This window comes from Megalobrama amblycephala, linkage group LG14, assembly GCF_018812025.1.
Source record: "Megalobrama amblycephala isolate DHTTF-2021 linkage group LG14, ASM1881202v1, whole genome shotgun sequence".
Taxonomy (NCBI): domain Eukaryota; kingdom Metazoa; phylum Chordata; class Actinopteri; order Cypriniformes; family Xenocyprididae; genus Megalobrama; species Megalobrama amblycephala.
In genome coordinates, this window is record NC_063057.1 from 45,353,078 (window position 1) to 45,376,762 (window position 23,685).

A 23,685-nucleotide genomic window follows, 5' to 3' on the forward strand; every position below is an offset into this window, starting at 1 on the left:
TTTCACTGATCAAGAGTTTACAGTATGATCACATGATCTGGGTTTATATCGTATTGGATTTTACAGTTAAAGACACATTGACCAGATACAGTATGATGAATGAAGACCAGGAGTCAGAGATGTAATAAACTGAAGAAAGTTTTACTGAAGAGAATAGTTTCATCAGATACAAGAAGATGGGTTGAAAATACACACCTTTTAATATATTGTACATTAATTAATAAACTGACATTTATCAATTTTACAGCAAATTACATTTTTTTAAATTTTAATAACATTTTAATGAATGTGTGATCATTTCAATTAAAAGGTCATTTTAGTAGTAATAATAAAAATGATTCATGTGACACTACAATAAGAAATGAATGACTGATTTCCTTCAACACAAATAGAGTTTGAGAAACACACACACACACACACACTGATCTCACTGTCTATCTGAGGATTCATTACACACATTTATTCTTCATGTTATTTCACTGACAGAAGTTCAGCTGTAGTATTAATGTAATGAAGAGAAAATAAGAGACTTTATAACATCTCACAGTTACTGATTCATCATGAGCTCAAAGCATTATGGGTAGAATCTCTCTACAGTCTATTCTGATTCATCAACACAGTTTCACTGATCCAGAACAAGCATTAAACCCAGGATAGAGCGGTTGAGTGAATGTGGTCTGGACTGTGTGGATGAGGCTCACTGTGTCTCCAGAGACGCTGTAGAAGGACAGAGTTCCTGCACTGTGATCCACATACACTCCTATTCTCCTGCTGATGGACTTTACTGGGAGTTCAGTCACTATGTTATTGTGATTGAATGAGTAACTGGAGGAAGAGCAGAACAAACTCCAGGACTGATCATTACGTCCAAACACACACACTTTACCCCGTCCCTTCCTGCTGATGCTCTTATATGACACTGATATATACACATATTCTCCACTCCTCTCAATCTCCCAGTAACAGCGTCCACACACACTCTCTCTACACAACACCTGAAAAAACACATCAAATCTGTCTGGATGATCAGGATACGGCTGGACTGTGTTAGTGAATGTAATCACTCTGTTCCCCTCAGACAGACGGAGGTGTTTATGAACTGTGTTCAGATCCAGATTGAGCTGATGAGAATCTGATGGAGAGAAAACACATCAGAATCAGGAATTATGAATCTGATCTTTTAATGTTTCTGAACTCTTCATGTTCAATATATCATCAGTGTCTCAGTACAGTTTACCAGATATCCTGTGAAAATCATCATTTACATCAGTGTCTCTTTTTTGGGTCAGTCTAATCAGTCTTCCCTGAATATTAATGTTGGTTATTATTCTGTGTTTATTATAATTTAAAGGTCTATTGTTATATTTTACACCATTCAAATGTTTTGGGGTCAGTATGATTCTCTTTTAAAAGAAACTGATACTTTAATTCAGCAAGAATCCATTAAATTGATTCAACGATGAGTGTATTAATGTGATTTATAATGTTAGCGTTGTAGATCTATTGTTGTCAAACACGCTGTGTTGAAGATCAAATACGAAGATGAAGAGAGAAGGCAATCTTTAATAATTCCAAAAGTAAATCCAAGCAAGAGCATAACACACACGTAAACACTGACGATACCTGACAAATGAAGAACAAACCAAGGGAACATAAACACAGGTGCAAATGAGGTGATGATGACGTAGAGCTGACAGTGATCAGAAACCATGACAACGTCCTAGTGGCGGGAAAACAAAGTCCAAAACAGATTTTCAGTGCTGCAGACTTTGGCGATCTTGAGCTTTCTTTACATTTCTATCTGTTTCCCCAAAGATTAAAGAGACTTGATACAAAATCATGTTTAGAATAAATACATAGTGGTCATCGACCCATGAATGAGGCGTCAAATCGTGTGGATTATTGAGGAATGCTGTGACTTTTAGAAGCGATCGGTTGTACGATGTTCGTCCGGCGGTGAAAACGTTCCATAGACTTAACATTGTGACAAACTTTGACGAGTCATAACTCCTAAAGAGGATTTCATAGAAACATGTGGGTCACCATGTTTGAAGAGGCTGTCAGGCTCTGTAAGACCGTACCTCACAGAGGGGTGTAAGTTGTACCCCTGGGGCGCAAGAGCTGCCCAAATTTGCCTCACAGACACACTATGGTGAAGGGAAGTCCATTGCACATGTTTTTCCTACTATGGTAAATTCCATAGGGATTTTGTATTGTACATAACTCTAGATCACCGTGTCACAGAGACAAGGGGGCGGGGCCCATTTCACACTGGCAGCCAATCAGTCTCTCAGGATCATTGTGAAGCTATCAAGCCACACCCTAGCAACCATTTAGGGCACCCTAGCAACAGGTTCCATAGACTTCCATTGAAAAAGATCAAAGGAATATCTTTGGATAGAAGTGTCATAGAAACATGAGGGTGACTCGGGGCAGCATGCTATGTTTGCATACTTTATCACAGCTGAAGTGAAATAAATGCAATATTTGACTAATACACTGATGTTTCAGAGACATTTTCATTCAATACTTTATGTACTGCTTACAGCGTCTGTTTTTACAAGAATAAAGTTAGCATATAAGCATATATTATATAAATGCTAATGTAGTGGGGTCTACGCTTTTTATCAGTTTTATTTTGATAAACATGACACAATATAACATCGCGACTACATGAAAAGAGCTTTAACTGTTATAAAAACACAGATTTTTGTGCATTACTGGAACTGAAGGCGTGACAATAAACATGAAACACATGTGATCGTTGTCATGCGGTGAATCCGGCCAATCGTGAAACAGCTGTGTCGTCATCAGTGCTGCCTCAGGCTCGCTGTCTCAAGTCGGACAAAATTTCTTACCGACATGCACTGCTTCAAGTCAGCCGCCGATCGGTCTGTGCAGCGCTGCATGAGCTCAAACACACCTAATAACTGACAACAGCACATGTATGAGCTAATGTAACTGCTGTATCACTGCATCAGCAACTGCACAGTTACTGTCTTTAATTAAAGCAACATGCAGCAGATCATCAGTGTTTCTGGATCATCACTGACTGAAGCACAGGCTCTACTCTCACACAATGGTGACCTCACAAAACTCAGATAACAGAAACAACATTAAACACTAACAGATCTCTAGATCTCTGCATCTTCACTTATTACAAACCACTCTGACTTTGTTTGTTTCATACAAATCTTCTTAGAGGTGTTGATGTTTTATCAAAATTTATAGATATCACCATTACGGAGGTAAGCGCTTGCTTTAGTTGGGCTCCTGACCCTTGACAATTTGACTATTTTTTCTCCAATTGTTGTAACTGTGTTTTTCTAAGCATTTGTTACAATCAAAACTTGTGGGAAAATAAAAATCTGATCAATTGGGTTTGGATGCATGGTCATTGTTGATGATTTTATCATCTTACAGTGGTCTTATTCACTGATCTTTGAATATTGTGTTTTCTTTCATGTAGTCATATGATAATGGATAACAATCTATCCTACTTTGATATTTTGAAGGTTTTTATTCTTATGTAGAAATTACTCAGACATCAAGATTCTGCGTATGATCCTTGACAATGGTGACAAAATCCTTCAATTAATGCAATACTAACATTCAATACACTCATCGCTTAGACTGTGGAGAAGATCAGTGAATGACTAGCACTAAACAACCAAATTTTTTGCTATAACAAAGGTGTTTTGAAAAGTTAAAGCAGCCAGAGAAAATCTAATAATAAAATAGCAAAAATCAAGAGCCCATCTAAAGCAAACACTTACCTCTATAACGGTGACTTCAAACTTTATTATTTTCTATAAAACACACACACAGAAGGCGACGTTCTCGTGACCTTGTGCAACTTTGTCCAAAAGTGACGAAAATTCTGACATTTTACAGAACATTTGGGACATAAAACATCCTCTTTTGGTAATGAAAGTGCTGCAGTTCAAGGTTCATTACATGATTTTAGGGGGACAATCCAATTTGGTTTATTTTATGGTCACATAAGAATGTTACAAAGAGGACATTTGGGACATTAACAGAACATTCCCACATGGTCCTCTGTTGGTCCTCTGTCCTCATTCCCAATATGAGTTTAGGGGACGTTCTATTTTGGTTATTTTATGGTCACGCGAGAACATTACAAAGAGGACATTTGGGAAGTTAACAGAATGTCCTATAATAATAGTCCCCTAAACATTCCCAGAACGTCCTGAAGATCCACTAAATAACGTTCCCCAAACCTTAAAAGAACTCCACATTGTGACAGTCTCTGAGCGTTCTGGGAACGTTACTAGACAACATCCTTAATACCAGTGGACGTTCTGAGAATGTTCTGGGAACGTAAAATTTTTAGCGGGACAACCTGTCACCTAGTAACGTTCCCAGAACGTTCAGAGACGGTCACGATGTGGAGTTCTTTTAAGGTTTGGGGAACGTTATTTAGTGGATCTTCAGGACGTTCTGGGAATGTTTAGGGGACTATTACTACAGGACATTCTGATAACTTCCCAAATGTCCTCTTTGTAACGTTCTCGCGTGACCATAAAATAACCAAAATAGAACGTCCCCTAAACTCTTATCGGGAACATTATTAAATGATCAACAGAGGACCGTGTGGGAACGTTCTGTTAATGTCCCAAATGTCCTCTTTGTAATGTTCTTTTTTACCATAAAATAACCAAAATGGAACGTCCCCCTAAAGTCATATAAGGAACCTTAAACTGCAGCACTTTCATTACCAAAAGAGGACGCTTTAGGAACCTCCCGAATGTTCTGTAAAGGTTGAGAATTTTCATCACCTTTTGAGAACTTTTAGGGAACATTGCGCAAGGTCCTGAGAACGTCGCCTTATACGTGGGTGGTAACCAGATCAACATTGTGAACGGAATACTACAAAACTGAAGTGAAAACACCAAATGCAGTGGGATAAAGTACTGACGTCATGTGCAAACAACCTTTTGAAAGTTATCCTTTTTTTTTTCTTTTTTCTTTTACATTTATTAGGCTTCAAAAATATAACAACTTTTAATCTAAGTGAATTTAGAATAATCCTCACATAAACCCATAATAAATGTCATTTTTACCAGTGCCCTTCCTACATGACTAACAAATAAGAAAAATAAAGAAATTGAATAAAGTTACCAAACAGTCCACACTACATGATTTATAGTTTAAATTAAATATAGATTAATCATTATTAAAGCTTCTTTAGTCAAGAGCAGTGAGTCATTTTCTCTGCTACCTATGTTCTTTCATTATCTTCAGTGACAGATGGCATTAGTGGTTGCTCTCACTTTTGTCACGATCACCGTCTGCCCCTGTCAAGTTTTGGACTACATTTCCCATCATCCCCCCTGCCAGTCACATGCTCACACTCCTCTCCAATCATCATCTACCACATCCACCCTAGCACACCACACTGATCACCACACCCAGCTGCAGCTCATTATCAGGACTATAAAGGACTCACACTCACACCACCAGTTTGTGAAGTCTTGATTACCTTGTGTGTCATTTCTGAGCGTTTATTCCCTGTCTGTTCTGCCTGTTACCGTTTGGACTGTTACCCTGTTTATCCCTGTCTGCCGCCTGCCTCGACCTCTTGCTCGTATACCGACCTGTGAGTGATATCTGCCTGTCCTGATCATTGCCTGTTCCTTGACCATGATTCTGCCTGTTCCTTGCTGTTCCTGTTCGCTCCTGATTGACCCTGCCTGTACGACCACTCTCACTTTAATAAAAGCTGCAAATGGATCTTACCATGAGTCCGCATTCGTTACAGAAGACTTCGCCACCACCACGATCCAGCAGCTTTCCCGGAGGATCTCTACACGGTATGGACATTAATCAATTGTTGTTGTGGAGTACGCAGGGCACACGATCACTGGAGGATTACATCACAGAATACCTGAACATTGCATATTATTCAGATCTGCCTGACTGTGCACTTATTGACTTTTTCTGCGATGGTGTCAACCAACCACTCAAAGAACAATTAATTCGTGAGGGACCCCGTTCTTCTCTTAGTCATTTCCTGGACTATGTGTTATTGACTGTTGGTTCTCCGTTTACTGTGGGGGTCGCGGAGGAATGCGACACCGAGATAAACCACGTAATGGCCGCCGCGCCAAAGGACATTCACAAAATGGCGGCTACCACCATAACAACACCGAGCCACATCTTCGTTGATCACCCAGAATCATGGCACATCTCGGGAGAACGGAGAGGTTTGCTTTCCAGTGTGGCCGATCCACCGCTGATTTCAGCGCGAGCGGCTGGTATTCCCAAACATCAGCCGGCCGCTTCGCACTTCAGCCCGTCGGTCACTTCATTCTCAAGCCAGCCGGCCGCTTCGCACTTCAGCCCGTCGGTCACTTCATTCTCAAGCCAGCCGGCCGCTACGCTCTCAAGCCCGGTGGCCGCTTCGCTCTCAAGCCCGCCGGACGCTTCGCTCTCAAGCCAGCCGGCCGCTTCGCTCTCAAGCCCGGCGGCTGCTTCACTCTCAAGCACAGAGGTTGCAATGCACTCAAAGCTGCCGAGGGCAACACATTCTAATTCACCGGTTGCAACGCACTCAAGCGCCCTGGACGCGATGGACAAGATGGCCGCTCCAGCCAGTGAGTCCGCTCCAGAATCCGCTCCAGTCAGTGAGTTCTCTCCAGAGCCCGCTGCAGTCCCGGAGCAGCCCGAGCCCGCTGCAGTCCCGGAGCAGCCCGAGCCAGCTGCCGTCCCAGAGCTGTCTGTTCTCCCTGATACGGCCATGGAGGCCGTCACCGAACTACCCGCTCTCCCTGATACGGCCACAGAGCAGCCTTGGTCGGCCTTGCCACCACAGCCTGGACCATTTGCTCTACCGCTGCCGCTCAGGCCATCTGCCCTGCTGGCGCCACCCGAGCTCCTTGCCCATGAACCCGCCAATGCCTCCCTTGATTTGGAACAATATCACAAATTCCCTGTAACTGTATGAATGAATGTGTGTTTTCGTTAGAGTAGTTTAGTGTATTAGAGTAGTTCAATAAAGTCTTGTTTGATTTTTCACATATATCAGTGTCTTGTGCTTACAAGTTACTGCCTTAAACTGATGATTTTTGCTACCCTGCTCATAATCAGTAATCATAAACAGTCGTATTCATTGGACTCTCACAAACAAACGAGTCTGCGTCCAAAGTATAATTTTTCAAAATAGTCCAGCAGTTTTAGTTATAATATCAAGCAGTGCTGTCGGATTTTGTGGTGTCTTGAGAGGCATATTCTCCAGCCATTGTCACTGTAGTAAATCTGAAGGACAAAACTTTTAGCCAATGCCAAGATGATCCAACAACGATGCCAAATCAGCAGCTGGAATTAGGTCATTTTTTAAAAAAGTCTTTTTTTTAATGTGTTGACATACTTTCAACTGAAACAGGAAGACAGGGTGGTACATATCGAACAGCTCCGGGTTTTGTTTATATCACAGCTCGGCCAAAGACGTTAAAATCAGTAAAACCTCTGATTCCTTCTAATCTCTAACTGTTTATCCTTCTAAACTCCTTTATATTGCTTTAAAATACAGCATTCTGTGCAGAATCCAAATGGGTTCGATACCTTTGTGGTCTGTGCCGACTCACGAATATGATCCACTCTGTGTTCTCGTGTCCCTGAGTCAGAGCAGACTATCCATATAGTGCACTATGTGACATTCACCATGTAGAAACTAATAATTGTTTGAACAAATGACAGATTTCAGGTGCAGCTTTAGCGTCTGTTTATAGTGTAGGAGGGGGCGGGACTTCAGATTCTAGAGAGCATTTGATTGGACAGAAGATTTGATGAGAAGCTGAAGTGCGACGTGACGCCATGAAAATCCGTGATCCTAAACTAAAAAACTTAAATTTTGATTTCAGGGGGACTTAAACTGTTTTTGTTTGTTTGTTTGTTTTCAATTAAATAAATGTTCTAGATTTTAGTTCAATAGTATTTATTTAATATTTTGAGGAGATCTTTTGATACTTTTTTGCTAATTGTGCAAAAAAAGGCAGATTAATGACCATTTAAAATAATATTATTTTCTAATATTTTTTTATTATTTATATTACAGTTAGTGTAGTATTAAAGTTTGAAATAGAGAAAAGGGTTTTAATTTTCAGTGCAAAAAGGCAAATTAGAGTAATTTGTAATGCCGTAGTTTACCCATTAGGTGCCTGTATGGCTCTTTAAATGGTTAGTTCACTCAAAAATGAAATTTCTGTAATTAATTACTCACCCTCATGTCGTTCCACACCCACAAGACCTTCATTCATCTTCGGAACACAAATTAAGATATTTTTGATAAAATCCGATAGATTTTTTATCCTCCATAGAATGCAATGAAATTACCACATTCAATGTCCAGAGAAGTAATAAAAACATTGTTAAAATAGTCAATGTGACTACAGTGGTTCAACCTTAAAGGGTCATGAAACCCCCCTGTTTTACCCTGGCCGTTCACACCTCAAAGCTCAAAAAAGTCTGTAAAAATGGGCATGTAAAGCTCTGGAAAAGTGGGAGTGTAGAGGGGGAGAAGAGGGGAGAGAACAACCAATGAAGCACAGACATACAACACACTCATTATACAGAATAATGAATATTAATATATGAGCACGAAGAAAATGAAAACAAACTCCCAAGCACAAGGGAGAAATGCGAAAGAATATTTAATATGGCTAATAATAGGCTACTTTGATTAAGTTTATGAGCACTGCAGTCTCAAAATCAGTCTTTTGTCTATTAGAATAATCGTGTCGTCGCGTTCAGATAGGCTACACCACTGTATCAGTGTCCAGTTTGCACATATAATTCATTTAAAGAAGACTTGATGAAATATGTGTGCAAAACTACACCGTGCTGGTTAATGTTTGGTGCAGGAGAATGTGTGAAATAAAAACTTTAAACACAGATAGTTTATTCTGTATGAGCTATGTGTCACGTGGCTAGTGTTGTTAAACTCATCGCGGAGCTCCGCGCTGAAACCGATCATATGCGCGCTCCACCTGTATATCATAATAACAATCGTATTTTTCATGTGTTCGTATTCAAACTCCAGTTCTGACCGCATCGTGAGCAAAATACAAACAACACACGTGCTGCTGTGCTGAGGGAAACAGACTACGGCTCACGTGTTTGAACGCAGCTAGAGCAGGCAGAGGTGAATGAACAGCACTTTTGTGACATTTGAATTCTCCGCTGTAATGCGATCTCATGCGAACATATTTCAGAAATCGCTCTGAAAAATGCAAAAATAACTATTTTTGTAATGATGGGTCAACAGAATGGAGATCCATTTGCAGCTTTTATTAAAATAATGAACAATGCAAACAGGGGCAAAGGCAAAAACATAAACTGGGACAGGCAATGGTCGAGGCAGGCGGCAGATAAACGGAGTCGGGTCACAGGCAGAGATCAGGGCAGGCGGCAGGCAAACACAGTCCGGAACACAGGCAAAGATCAGGAAATAAGCAGTCCACAGGAAAACGCTCAGTAGTGATCACCGGGGCAAATCAAGACTTCGCAATCTGTGAGTGTGTGTGACTGGCTTATATAGTCCGGGCAATGTGCTGCAGCTGTGTGTGAGTGATTATTGATTGGATGAGTGAGAGTGGGTGATTGTCAGGGAGGATTCTGGGAATTGGAGTCCGGAAATGGCTGGGAACGTGACAATTTTTCACTTATGAATAACATTAATGAGTACCTTCAGTGTTTTCAATAAAGCCCATACATATCTGTTTACATCTCAAAAAAAAGTGTTTTGGGGTTTCATGACCCTTTAATGTTATTTTGTGCGCAAAAACAAAACAAAATTAACAACTTTATTCAACAATTTTTCCTCTTCCATGTCAGTCTCCTATGCAGTTGACACAGTGCAGAGCTTTCGTGTTCACACCAGAACGGTGGCTCTGTATTGGCCGGCTCCTGCATCAGCATCACATGCATGTGTCATGCTGCTCACATGACCAGCGTCTGCCAATACTGAGACCCGTTTGGATGTAAACACGGTGTGTATATCATTTAAGTGACATAATATAGGATTATTCATGACAGCATGCATTGATTTCCTCTGACAGGTGCTTCAAATAGTGGATCACATACAGTAAGCGATTAATGGATCAAAAACGAGTTTTGTTTTTGTTTGTCTTTGCTTTGTAAGAGTTTCTGCATCGCACAAGTTCTCTTCAATATGTCTTCGACACAAACACAATTCATCCGCACTGTAGTTTATAAAAACGCTGCAAAATAAGTCTCAAAAGTTATCAAAGACACCGTGTTCATATATGTATTCGATGCAGAGAATAAAATGCGAATGGCTGTGTTTTTATTTGTGCATTAAATCATAGCAAATGCCATGTGTTTATTGTGATGCATGTAATGGTAATTTACAGCGTGCATTTGTGGGAAGCTTTGATGCTTTTAATGAGAGCAAAATAAAACTGTCTGAATCAGAAGCTGTTGCTGTGTTGTCAGTCTCCCTCATCCCCCTCAAATCTGCAGCTTAACCACGCCCACTTCTGTAGCATTTTTCAAAACTGTGATGAGAACTGACTGCTGCTGAAACAGGGTTTCATGACCCTTTAACATTGTCTTTACTACTTCTCTGGACCTTGAATGTGGTAATTGACCTCTCAGATTTCATCAAAAATATCTTAATTTTTGTTCCGAAGATGAACAAAGGTCTTACAGGTGTGGAACAACATGAGGGTGAGTAATTAATGACAGAATTTTCATTTTTGGGTGAATAACCCTTTAATAAATATACATCCATCTACTAGTCTAGTTGCACAAAAGAGTTCTCTGCTTGTTTTCTCAGTGACTTACATAGTAGGAAGTCGTTCCTGGTTCTGGGAACAATGTTGGTGAAAGTGACTGTGGAAATCAACAGACATGAAGAGTGTGATTATCATGTCAAGAGAAAATGATCCCTGCATCCGTTCCTAAGACATTTCTAATATGATCTTCTACATGATATGAGATGATGGAGGATCATTTCTGAGAGCAGATGAATCTCCAGGACTTTACCTCTGTCAGAGATCTTCTTCAGCTCCTCTTTGCAGAAATCCTCCAGTTTGTCTCTCAGCTGACGGACAGATTCTCTCATAACATCAAAAGAGGAGAGAGAACTGAAGGGATCGTCATTTACGTCTGTAGATTCAGGAGGAGCTGAGAGAGACTGGAAACTCTACAGAAAACAGAAATCAAAGCTCATTACCTCCACACTTCAGCCAATAACCTGCACTACTGTCAGATTTGAGCAGCTCTTGTTGATCTTTAGTAACTCTCCTCAATCCAGCACTTTCACAGCATCAACTTCATTCTTCTCATGTTCATTATATCATGTTAGAGCTGTAAGTTCTAGTGTTTGATACTTACAATATATGTGAACTTTCTAGGAAACACTTGGATCATCAAACATCTGGCAATAACATAAATGTAACAGATCAAGTGTATCAATGGTGTCACATGACAGGGTTGAGTAGATTTTGATTATGTTTCTCTGTGAGTCTCTTGCTCAAGTCCACTATGATCCTGTTCTTCTAGATCTCTGTTACCTGCAGGAAATGGATGTGATCCTGTGTGTGTGAAAGCTGCTCCAGCTCAGCGTCTCTCCTCCTCAGATCATTGATCTCCTGCTCCAGTCGCTCCAGTCGTCCTTCAGCTCGACTCACTGCAGTCTTTTCCTGATCTCTGATCCGCTGTGTGGCCTCAGAGCGGCTTCTCTCAATGGAGCGGATGAGCTCAGTGAAGATCCTCTCACTGTCCTCCACTGCTGTCTGTGCAGAGCGCTGTTAGGACACACATCACAATCACACAGTGGCTTCAGTGAGTCTGACTGAGACTTCTCAAACTTCTCTTCTTCTCCAGACTCACCTTATGAGACTCCACAGCCTCTCTCAGCTGCTGAAGATCTTTCTCTCTCTGCGTCTCCTTCAGCTGGTGCTAAAGGACAAACCAATGGCAGGAGAAACATCACATAAATCATCAGGTAAACAGATATGAGTCCAGTATCAGTGCTGAGACTGAGGGTTAAAGATCTTTCATGATAAGGTTATAGGTTCATTCATTAGTGCCGGAATTATTACATCAAAGTCTAGTTTTATAGGGATAGTTCACCAAGAAATGTATTTCACCCAGATATGTTTTCATTGTTTACTCATCCTCATGTCTTTCCAAACTTGTATAATTTTCTCTTGCAGAACACAAAAGAAGATATTCTGAATAATTTCTCTGTTTCTAGAGCACAAATCAAATATGGAGACACATCAATAACACCAAACCTCACTGGCTCATGCATGTCATACAACTAAACATGTCACCATATTTGATTTTTATGTAGCATCTGGACCAATCATACACATAATTAGGGGCCAAGCACCGAAGGTGCGAAGGCACCTATTGTAATCGTGAGATTTCTTTTTAATTCTTCTTCTTCTTCCGCTCTTGAAGTCTATGGCAGCCCATAGAACCGCTTGCGGGAAAGTTGTGAAATTTGGCACACAGTTAGAGGACAGTCTGAACTGTGTCCATAGCAAATTTGGAGTCTCTAAATCCCTCTAGCGCCACCAGCTGTCCAAAGTTGCAGTCATGTTTATGTTAATAATTTTTGAACTGTAAGGGTTAGAAACAAAATTCTTTTTTCCTCTGATTCCTTATGTCAAGAAACGAATCGATTGCACCCTATGACGTCATTTTCCGTCATAAAAATTTTTCCGCCATTTTTAATTTTCTGAAAAACATACTTTTTCGAACTCATCCTAGGCCGTTACTCTGATTTTTACGAAAATTTAACCAGATCATCTTCAGACCATGCCAACAAAAAGTTATGGAATTCAAGTCGATTCCTCAAATCGTTTTCGTAAAACACACGAACGAATTGTATGAAGTGCTTGCAAAAACAGACATAAGGCTGTATCTCCGCAACGCTTTATCGTGTTCAGACCAAACTTGGTACCTGTCATCACAAGCATGACCTGAGGCAACATGCAGTGTTTTGGCACAGCGCCACCTACTGGTGCGGAGATTTAAAAAATGTCTATTTTTGCTTATAACTTCTGATGGATTTGTCCAAAAATCATAAATTTGATCTCGTTGGATTCGGGACCTCATTTTCCATATTGGCCATTTTGAAATTTATGCTAAAATGCTGTAATTTACGAACGCATTAGCGTATCGTTACGAAACTCGGTATGCATCTTTGGCACCATGCCCTGACAATACTCAAAAAGATTTCCCGCAGCGCCACCTTGTGGTCAAAATTTATAACAAAATTTACAAAAATGTTAATAACTTTTGACAATATTAACCGATTGTAATGGAACTGGTCTCTGTAGATTCCTTGGGTAATGCTGAGAACATAGATGTCAAATTTGCCATAGTCGGCTGAACTTCCTGTCCGCCATATTGTTTTTCTTTAAAAACCTACTTTTTCAAACTACTCCTAGACCGTTTTTCCGATTTTCACCAAAATCGAACCGTATCATCTTCAGACCATGCCGACAAAAAGTTATGGATTTCAAGTTGGCACGTCAAACCGTTTTCGTATACCGGAGCAATGAATTTGAGCCATGATGCAAAAACTACTCTTGAAGCTGTACCTCTGCAATGCTTTGACATATTGACACCAAACTTTGCAAGTGTCATTGTCACTTCACTCTGACCATACCACAACAATTTGGTCAAAGCGCCACCTATTGGTCGAAAGTGATGAACCAGTAAATCCTCATTTTTGATTATTTTTTAGCTCTTTTGCCTAAAATGATCTTAATAGGTCTCTAATTGCTCACTGTTGCAGTTGGTCTGATGCTCACAGCCATGTTGGCTGGCTTCTTGTGCCGTTTTTGTGCTTGGCCCCGTAACTGCTGCTTGCAGCTACATTTAATCATTATATTTAATAATTCAGAATAATTCAGAAAACTCCAGAAGTTAAATTTCCCCAAATACAGCTAACACCAGGTCTCTGGTTACAGGACTGATAAGGTTTATGAAGGAATTTGCAGGGACCTGAAACTCTTACTTAATTCTCATTGAAAAGGACTAATAACCCCTTTTAATTCTATATATTCTATGTATAACCACTTGACAAAAACCTGTATCCAATTTTCACATTTTATGATTTTCTTATCATAGGGATATAGATGTTCATTTTCTATGTATTAACTCAAACTCTTTTGAATTAATGTTTCAGAATTGCATACTGTGGTTAACTAAGATCACATGGATCGCATGTTTGGTATCTATGGACTCCAACTTTTGTTTCCTATTTGTTCATTTATGTTACATTTTGCTAACTCTGTGACACAGTATTATAAGAATCTCGAAGGTTCTTCTCTTGAAATCTCAATCAAATTTCATATGCAAATGCACTGCTAGAAGAACAAAGGGTCGTAAAAATTTTCCTCTGAAAGCTTAAGTGACCATTGGCTCACTGACCCGGGGAGGTGGGTCCCCCACACAGAGTTTAAGGGCAACTTCACACTAACGCTCTTCTCTTCTGCCTTCTACTGCCACTTCTTCTGGTTGATGAGTGTGTCATTCCAACTCAGCAGAAAATTGCAACTTTACCATCACTGAACGGGCATCCATCAGCTCTTCCTTCTTCTCTGCATCTTCCGTTTGCCGTTCTGCGCAGCCGCGATGACAGGCCTCGATCTAAAACCAGCCATGCGTTTACTCATGGCGAGAGAGAGAACTCCTCTCTCAACCAGAACAGAGTTGAACTAACCATGCGAGTTCATCACAACTTCTTCAATTGACACAGAAGCAATCGATTGAAACTCATGGAACTATCACCATTCTTCTTCAGGAACTTCAGAAACTGCTTCCACTACATAACTCTTTCCCATAGCTTCATTGTCTGTTTTTGTTTTCGGTTCATGTGATTGTATGTATGTGTTTAGATTAGTTGTGTTTACTTGTGTAAAATGCCTATTTGGTGTTGACTCCCTGCCTGCAGATAAATGTCACTTAAATGATTGATCTTGTTACACACACTAAGTGCTGTAAATGCTAAAAAAGAATTGGGCTTGATAAATACCATTTTCTTAGAATGAATTAATAATCAATACTGAGGGTTCATATGATGAATTGATTGATTGTAATGTTAATGTAGCTATATTAAGTTAATCTGATTAACTGATCCAAATATTCATAAATATTCATGACAAGTTATGAGTAATCATTAATATTTCCCCTTTGTGCTAATTTGATACATTTCTAAAAGCTTCAGAAGACTTAGGCTGCGTTCAGAATCTCTCTTGATTAGGTACTTATTTTGAAAAAGTATTTAATTTGTGACTGCTAAAAAAGTATGTTCTACATAGTATTAATGTAATCTGGACATACTACATTCACCATGTTGTCATTATCATGTGATCTAACAGCATCAGTTGCGTTGCTTCACTGCCATTCACAAATCATCTCCCATGGCCTCATAGGATAGAAAAGTCCATCCATTGTGTGCATACTTAAGAATTTCAGAAGTAGTTGGTCATCTGGGTACTTTTTGGCCACTCTTCTATGAGTATTATGAATTAAGACATACTTCTTTTCTCATATACTGTTTTTGAGCAACTATATAGTAGGGAAGTATACGATTTCATATGGAGCAATGTATTAACCCACTTAGAGTTGGATTTATTTATGCTACCTTAATGTCCTTTTTAAAGATTAAAACATTTGGACCCGACTGACTTTCAATATATGGACAGTGACATTTCCTAAAATACCTTCTTAAAGGTGCCCTCGAATGAAAAATTGAGTTTATCTTGGCATAGTTAAAAAACAAGAGTTCAGTACATGGAAATGACATACAGTGAGTCTCAAACTCCATTGTTTCCTCCTTCTTATATAAATCTCCTTTGTTTAAAAGACCTCTGAAGAACAGGCGAATCTCAACATAACACTGACTGTTACGTAACAGTCGGGGTGTGCGCCCCCCAATATTTGCATATGCCAGCCCATGTTCTCAACATTATGAAAGGCATTAGACAAGGGCAGGCAGTATTAACGTCTGGATGTGCACAGCCGAATCATCAGACTAGGTAAGCAAGCAAGAACAATAGCGAAAATTTGGCAGATGGAGCAATAATAACTGACATGATCCATGATATCATGATATTTTTAGTGATATTTGTAAATTGTCTTTATAAATGTTTCGTTAGCATGTTGCTAATGTACTGTTAAATGTGGTTAAAGTTACCATCGTTTCTTACTGTATTCACGGAGACAAGAGCCGTCGCTATTTTCATTTTTAAACACTTGCAGTTTGTATAATGCATAAACACAACTTCATTCTTTATAAATCTCTCCAACAGTGTAGCATTAGCCGTTAGCCATGGAGCCCAGCCTCAGATTCATTCAGAATCAGATGTAAACAATATAACAGTATACAATACTCACATAATCCGACGCATACATGCCGCATGCATGACGAACACTTTGTAAAGATCCATTTTGAGGGTTATATTAGCTGTGTGAACTGCTTTTTATGTTGTTTAAGGCAAGCGCGAGTTTTTGGGGCATGGAGCACGAGATTTAAAGGGGCCGCACAGCATAAATCGGCTCATTTATAATGATGCCCCAAAATAGGCAGTTAAAAAAATTAATAAAAAAAAAAACTATGGGGTATTTTGAGCTGAAACATCACAGACACATTCAGGGGATACCTTAGACTTATATTACATCTTTTAAAAACATGTTCTAGGGCACCTTTAAGTTCCTCAGAAAAAAAACAAACCAGTTTTGGAATAACATAACGAATGTTCCTTTTTTTGGTTGAACTACTGGTCTATTATGCTTTTTCCCCATGTTCATCTTTCTTTAGTATGTAACTGTTTGAGCATGAAAAAACTCTGTAAAGTTACAAAGTCACTCCAAAGGCAGTTGCTGCCTCCATTGTAGTTAATTAGTTGATTTGTGTTAGTTGTCTGTTGTCAGGCAAGTACAAATACAAACATACAAACTGAAAAACAAAGGACCCAATATTGAACCTTCGGGTACACCATCAGAAGTCTCATTGCCTACCTCATTTATTCCTCAATACACAATATTCCTTATTTAAATAATCCCCACATAAGGCACACGCAAAATAAAGGGGGCAAGTCCTGGTTGTGTTAGTAGCGTGTTGTCGTCATGTTAAAGAGACATTTTTACCACCCTTAATCTAAACCCTCTTTTTTGGCCATTTTTACCTCCCTTAATTTAAACCCTTTTTTAGAATAGGGAAGGTGTAGGACATACAGCGGTTTCTTTTTGAAGAAAACGGAAAGTGGAAGCACTTGACCAAGGCAGTCATTTGTGTTTATAAAGCATATACAGTTGTATTTTTTTTGACCGATCGTTTTGCTTTTGTTATTCCTCGTCTGGTATCGTTTAAAGCCCTTTGACGCTGCACTGAAACTGTAATTTTGACCTTCAACCGTCTGGAGGCCATTGAAGTCCACTATAAGGAGAATAATCCTGGAATGTTTTCATCAAAATCCTTCATTTCTTTCCGACTGAAGAAAGATATGAACATCTTGGATGACATTGGGGTGAGTAAATTATCAGGAAAATTTTATTTGAAAGTGAACTAATCCTTTAAAGAAACTGAAACTAAAACAGTGAGACAGAGAGGGTGAAAACAGGTGCTGCAACAATGTAAATTAGAAGAAAAATGACTTTTTTGAACATTAACCTCTGGTCTTTAGCGACCCCGGATGTCATTTACTACTCTCCTCCTCATTCAGTTTTTAAAGTTAAATATCAGCCTTCTTGGTATTCCTCAATCAATTCATTATTAAGAATATAATAAGAAAAAATCATAAAATTATAAAAGAATGCCTATTTTTGTATTCATTTTTTGTAAAAAATTGTATAGGGTCACTAACGACCCTAGGTGTGTTTCAGTGTACGTATTTTTTTCTGCACAACAATAACTGAATCTTTGATAACGGAATTAAGTGCAATTCATTCTACAAGGTGGCTGTTACATGTGCCCTTGGTCCGTGTTCTATTATCATCATATGGACTCCCCAATCTAGGAACCAACCTCTCACACCTGTTTCCCATCAGTGACACTTTATAAGCTGCACTCACACACTCATGGCTGAATATTGTTTAGCCTTGTTTTCGACCTTGTCTCCGTGTTCCTTGTTCCTTGCCTTGCCTGTGTTTTTGACCCTGGACTGTTTATTTGTTTGATGATCTTTTGCTGACCTTCCAAAACCTTGTCACGTCTCAGCAGATCTTCCAGAGCCTCGTCTCTACTCAGCAGATCATCCAGAGTCACTGCACGTCTCCGCTGATCATCTAGAGTCATGTCACATCTCCTCTGATCTTCCAGAGTCATGTCTCTGCTGATCTTCCAGAGTCACGTCATGTCTCCGCCGATCGTCCAGAGTCTCGCAACATTGTGTCTGACACCCCAGTCACATCTTGTTGCGAATGTCATACCACAACCCTCTTCTGTTCTGTTGGGGAAACAGAATCATCAAGCGTCAGAGTTTGGCATCCAGTGTGGAGGATCCACCGCTGGTGTCAGTTCGAAGAGCTGGTTTCCCCAAACCCATTAATTTTAGTCCTCCTGCTCCTGAACTGATCCCCCTGTCTGCAGCGCTCCCCATAATGGGGTCGCCTTATGGTGTACCTGGGCCGCGTACATTACCGCTTAATCTCCAGAGGTGGTGGCTTACGCTGCAGAATTCTGGTGGTAGTTACTCCCACTGCAGTTTCCCTAGAGGTGCGGCATATGCTGCAGAACTTCACAAAGTGGCGGTGCTTGCTTCAGCTACATGCATGGTGGTGGCGCTCTCATCCTATCCTGAATCAGTCACAGAGTCCGTTGGTGAACCCTTGTCCTGCCTTGACCCAGCCGCAGAGGCTGTCTGTGAACTTTTGTCTTGCCCAGAACCAGCCACAGAGGCCATGTATGATTCCTCTCTGTTAACGGATTGTACCACTGTAGAACCTCCAGAGGTGACGGAATCCACTGCAGACCCTCTAGAGGTGTCAGTGGTACATAGCTATGAACTTCTGCCCCGTCCTGTCATGGCTAAGGAGGCCATCTATAAACTTTTGCCCCGTCCTGTCACAGCTAAGCAGGCCGTCTGTGAACTTTCGCCTTGTCCTGTCATGGCTAAGGAGGCCGTCTGTGAACATTTGCTCTATCCTGTCACAGCTAAGGAGGGCATCTATGAACATTTGCCCTGTCCTGTCTCAGCCAAGATGGCTGCCGCGCCTGAGCCCTCAGCCAAGATGGCTGCACACACATCTGCTTAAGTCCTTGAATCCACTCCAGAGCCCACTCCAGTCCTTGAATCCACTCCAGAGCCCACTCCAGTCCTTGAATCCGCTCCAGAGCCTGATCCAGCCCATGAGTTCACTCTTGAGCCTTCTTCAACTTATGAATCCAATCCAGAGTCCACCTCAGTCCATAAGTCCACTCCAGAGTTTGCCACGGCCCCAGAACCCAGTCTCGTAAGTTATGAACTTCCTGTCTGTCTGGAAACAACCACGGAGGTCATCAATGAGTTCCCTGTCTGCCTGGATGCAACTACAAACTTGGCTCCTGTGGTTCCTGTTTGCCTCGACATGACCACAGAGGTCATTCCAGAACTGTCTACCTGCCTCTACACAACCAGAGAGGATGTTCTAGTTAGAGCCCTGGAGGGCTTTTCTGAGCTCCCTACCTGTCCTGTTATGGCCCTAGTGGCCAACTCTAACCTCTCTGTGCTTCCTGTGTCAGTTTCATCTGATCAGCCTTGTTGGTTCCCAGTGTTACCAGACCTGTCTGAGCTGCAGTGGTGGTCGTCTGCACCACCTTGGAGATCTTCAAGCCCATCGGCACTGCTGTGGTGGTCGTTTGTGCCACCGTGGAGGTCTACAAGTCAGTCTGCACAGCTGTGGTGGTCTTCCACTCCACCGTGGGGATCTTCAACCTTGTCTGGACTGCTGTGGTGGTTGTCTGCGCCACCGTGAGGATCTTCAAGCCTGTCGCCCTGGCTGTCTGTCCAGCCTCCTTCACCATGGCCGTCTGCCCTGCCTTCTTCACCCTGGTCATCTGCCCTGCTTCAGTTACCAGGCTGTCTTCCTCTCCACGGACCTGGCCCTCCATCCCGCCCCCTGTTCCGCCTCCGCTCCACCTCCCTCCTGCATTGTTTAGGAGTGTCTGGAAGCCACTCCTTTGAGGGGGGGCTCTGTTACATGTGCCCTGGGTCCGTGTTCTATTATCATCTTATGGACTCCATTTCCCACAATCCCCCACCTAGGAACCAATCATGCACTCACACCTGTTTCCCATCAGTGACACTTTATAAGCTGCACTTAGACACACACTCCTTGTTTTCAACCTTGTTTCCATTAGCCTTGTTTTCAACCTTGTCTCCGTGTTCCTTGTTCCTTTCCTTGCCTGTGTTTTTGAGGCTGGACTGTTTCTTTGTTTGATGATCGTTTACTGCCTTGACTATAGCCTGTGTTTAGATTACTCTTTTGCCTTGCCTTTACTGTATCTGTTTGCTGATGTATGACCTACTGCCTGTACGACTACGCTCTCCTGTAATAAAGGCTGCATGTGGATTTCCAACTCTGTTGCACCGTTCAATACATTACAGTGGCAATGTCTGAAAAACAATGATGAAGTGACGATTCATTCAGACAGAAAACGAAAGAATAAGCAAAAAATGAAATGTGGATTTACTGCAGAGCAAGTACTGAAAGCAATCAAATATGACTCACTGGATGGATCTGGCGAAGCCGTTAGTTATCTAAATATTGATTTTGAAGATTAAAATCTATATGAACTATATGAAAATTATATAGTTTTGAGAATATGTTTGAGATCACAAATGGGCTCATATTCACGACCCTTAAACAAAACTAGCCTATTATTTGCTGAATTTACTGGGAAATGAGCTCTGACGAGGATAGTGATGATGGCATTACACATCTGCTCAAACTGAGCCCTTTCAAGCTCCAAAAGGTAACAAAATATGCTTTATTTTATTATTCTGTAATTGTTAGTCTAATATCAGAGGAGTTCTATTATCACGACAGGTAAAGATCCATCTGTGTTAGATTTAGATCTGGGTCGATAAAGACCTAAATATGTAAGAATGATTGGCGAAACATTCATGCATTTAAGAGTTAAAGGCCATAAACAAAATTATGTAAATGTAAATTATGTAAAAATTCATACCTGTTTCTCTGTTCTCTGTGCTGCAGCTGATACAGTGTCGTGGTTTTTATGTTCATACATCGTACACAGCACACATATACACTCCTGATCAGTGCGGCAGAAAAGCTCAAGGATCTTGTCGTGTTTCGGGCAGATCATCTCCTGCAGTCGTCCAGTGGCTTCAGTCAGATTGTGTTTCTTTCCTTTAAACCAACTCTCATGTTGTTCAAGGTGATTCTGACAGTAAGAGTTCAGACACACCAGACAGGACTTGATGGCTTTGTGTTTTCTTCCAGTACAGACGTCACACTGCACTTCTTCAGTGTAACAGTCAGCAGGAAGTTTAGTCTTCTTCAGTTTCTCCACCATTTCAGCCAGAATGGTGTTTTTAGCTAAAGCAGGTCTTGGACTGAAGGTCTGTCTGCACTGAGGGCAGCTGTAGACTCTCATCTGATCCTCCTGATCCCAGCAGTCTGTAATACAGATCTTACAGTAACTGTGTCCACAGGAAGTGGTCACTGGATCCTTCAGGAGATCCAGACACACTGGACACATGAACTCATCCTGAGAAAATCTGGCTTCTGCCATTTTACTGCATGAACACAGAGACACAAACACACAACAGCACAACTACACTTCAGTTTCTCTAACTCTGCTCATGTGAGTCCTTTTTGTGTTTTAGTGACATGTGTAAAACAGGCGTGTCTGTAAAGCAGGTTCCTCATTCTTGGTCCTGAAGAGCCTCATTCCTGCTAAGTTTTTAGTTTCTTTGTGTGTTCCTACGCCCATTGTGTTAAATCAGTCTCAGACACGCACTCAAAAAATATAAGTTAGAGAGAAACAAGACAAAACCCTTAAAATTTCAGTAATTCTGTATCCTAAATACTGCAGACTGAAAACTGTCCAGAATCAAAGTTCCTTAAAGTCACCGTCTCCATGAAATGCAAATTACCAGATCTTGTTATTATTGAATATTGCAAGTATGTATTATAAATTATTTATCCATACACATATGGATAAACAATAATAATTATAGTGAAAAAAATGTTTTCATAAAAGTATAACAAAAGTGTGAAAAATGTGATATAAAAAATATAATGCTTATGCACAATAAGCCAAACAAAGTGGCGTGCAGTGACCATTTACAGGTTGGCTCATGGATGCATTTACTCACTGATCGGTTTTAATCACATGACAACTAAACAGTGTTGTGATCAACACTTCAGTCAACGACTCATTCTGCTCTCATGAAATGTTTCTCTGTGAGTCTCTTGCTCAAGTCCTCTGTGATCCCGTTCTTCTAGATCTCTGTTACCTGCAGGAAATGGATGTGATCCTGTGTGTGTGAAAGCTGCTCCAGCTCAGCGTCTCTCCTCCTCAGATCATTGATCTCCTGCTCCAGTTGCTCCAGTCGTCCTTCAGCTCGACTCACTGCAGTCTTTTCCTGATCTCTGATCCGCTGTGTAGCCTCAGAGCGGCTTCTCTCAATGGAGCGGATGAGCTCAGTGAAGATCCTCTCACTGTCCTCCACTGCTGTCTGTGCAGAGCGCTGTTAGGACACACATCACAATCACACAGTGGCTTCAGTGAGTCCTGACTGAGACTTCTCAAACTTCTCTTCTTCTCCAGTCTCACCTTATGAGACTCCACAGCCTCTCTCAGCTGCTGAAGATCTTTCTCTCTCTGCTGGATCCTCTGCTGGAACAACATCTGCGTCTCCTTCAGCTGGTGCTAAAGGACAAACCAATGACAGGAGAAACATCACATAAATCATCAAGTAAACAGATATGAATCCAGTATCAGTGAAGTGCTGAGATTGAGGGTTAAAGATCTTTCATGATAAGGTTATAGATTCATTCAAAAGTGTCAGTGTCAGAGAGCTTCTACAACCATTGCCACCTTTAGTCAAAATATTACTGCCACCAGAAGTCGGGTGTCTTTAGGTTTTACAGCTAACCTGAGTTGTCTTGTGTTTCTTGCCGTGAGGCCAGAAAGATGGAATAAATAGGGTACAACAAAGCAATTCTTCATGTCCCAGTGGTTTTATTTAGGACTGCTGTCTTGTTACACATGCTCTTCCAAACCAAAGTTCAAAATAATGAAAAAAGAAAATAAATGAACTACAAAAAATACTCAAATTAAACTATACAAAACAGACATGCTGAGAGCAGCAGAACACAACATTCCTGGTCTTCAGACAAGCAACAGCCCTTGACTAGCCCCTCTTCCCCAAACATAACCAGTTTATATACAATCTTCTACTAAACACTAGCGAATTCTACCACCCATAGGGGTCGATTAACACCTATGACAAGAAATTCACCATTATACAGCAACAGTGTTATTCAGATGCACATGTCAACATGCACATGTGACAATGGCCATTTCAACACATTCACATCAATCTCTGTCCCAATAAACGGTATAGCCACTAATTAAGAGTAATTGGTGATATTCACATCATCATGATACTCCCAAATCCAGGACCGGACAGGCAAGTTAGACTATGAAATGTATTAAACAATAGA

At 40.8% G+C, this 23,685-nt stretch overlaps 1 protein-coding gene across 1 annotated transcript in view; it reads right to left on the reverse strand.

The window, feature by feature from the left end:
• Nucleotides 1–182: 182 nt before the first annotated feature.
• The window catches only part of LOC125245804 (tripartite motif-containing protein 16-like), an 82,442-nt gene continuing 58,939 nt past the window's right edge, over nucleotides 183–23,685 (reverse strand). The window contains exons 5-6 of the mRNA XM_048156567.1: nucleotides 10,828–10,875; nucleotides 183–1,132 (exon numbers count right to left, since the gene is read on the reverse strand). Coding sequence (XP_048012524.1) covers nucleotides 612–1,132; nucleotides 10,828–10,875 — 569 coding nt within the window. The 3' untranslated portion in view covers nucleotides 183–611. The remainder of the gene's footprint in view (nucleotides 1,133–10,827; nucleotides 10,876–23,685) is intronic.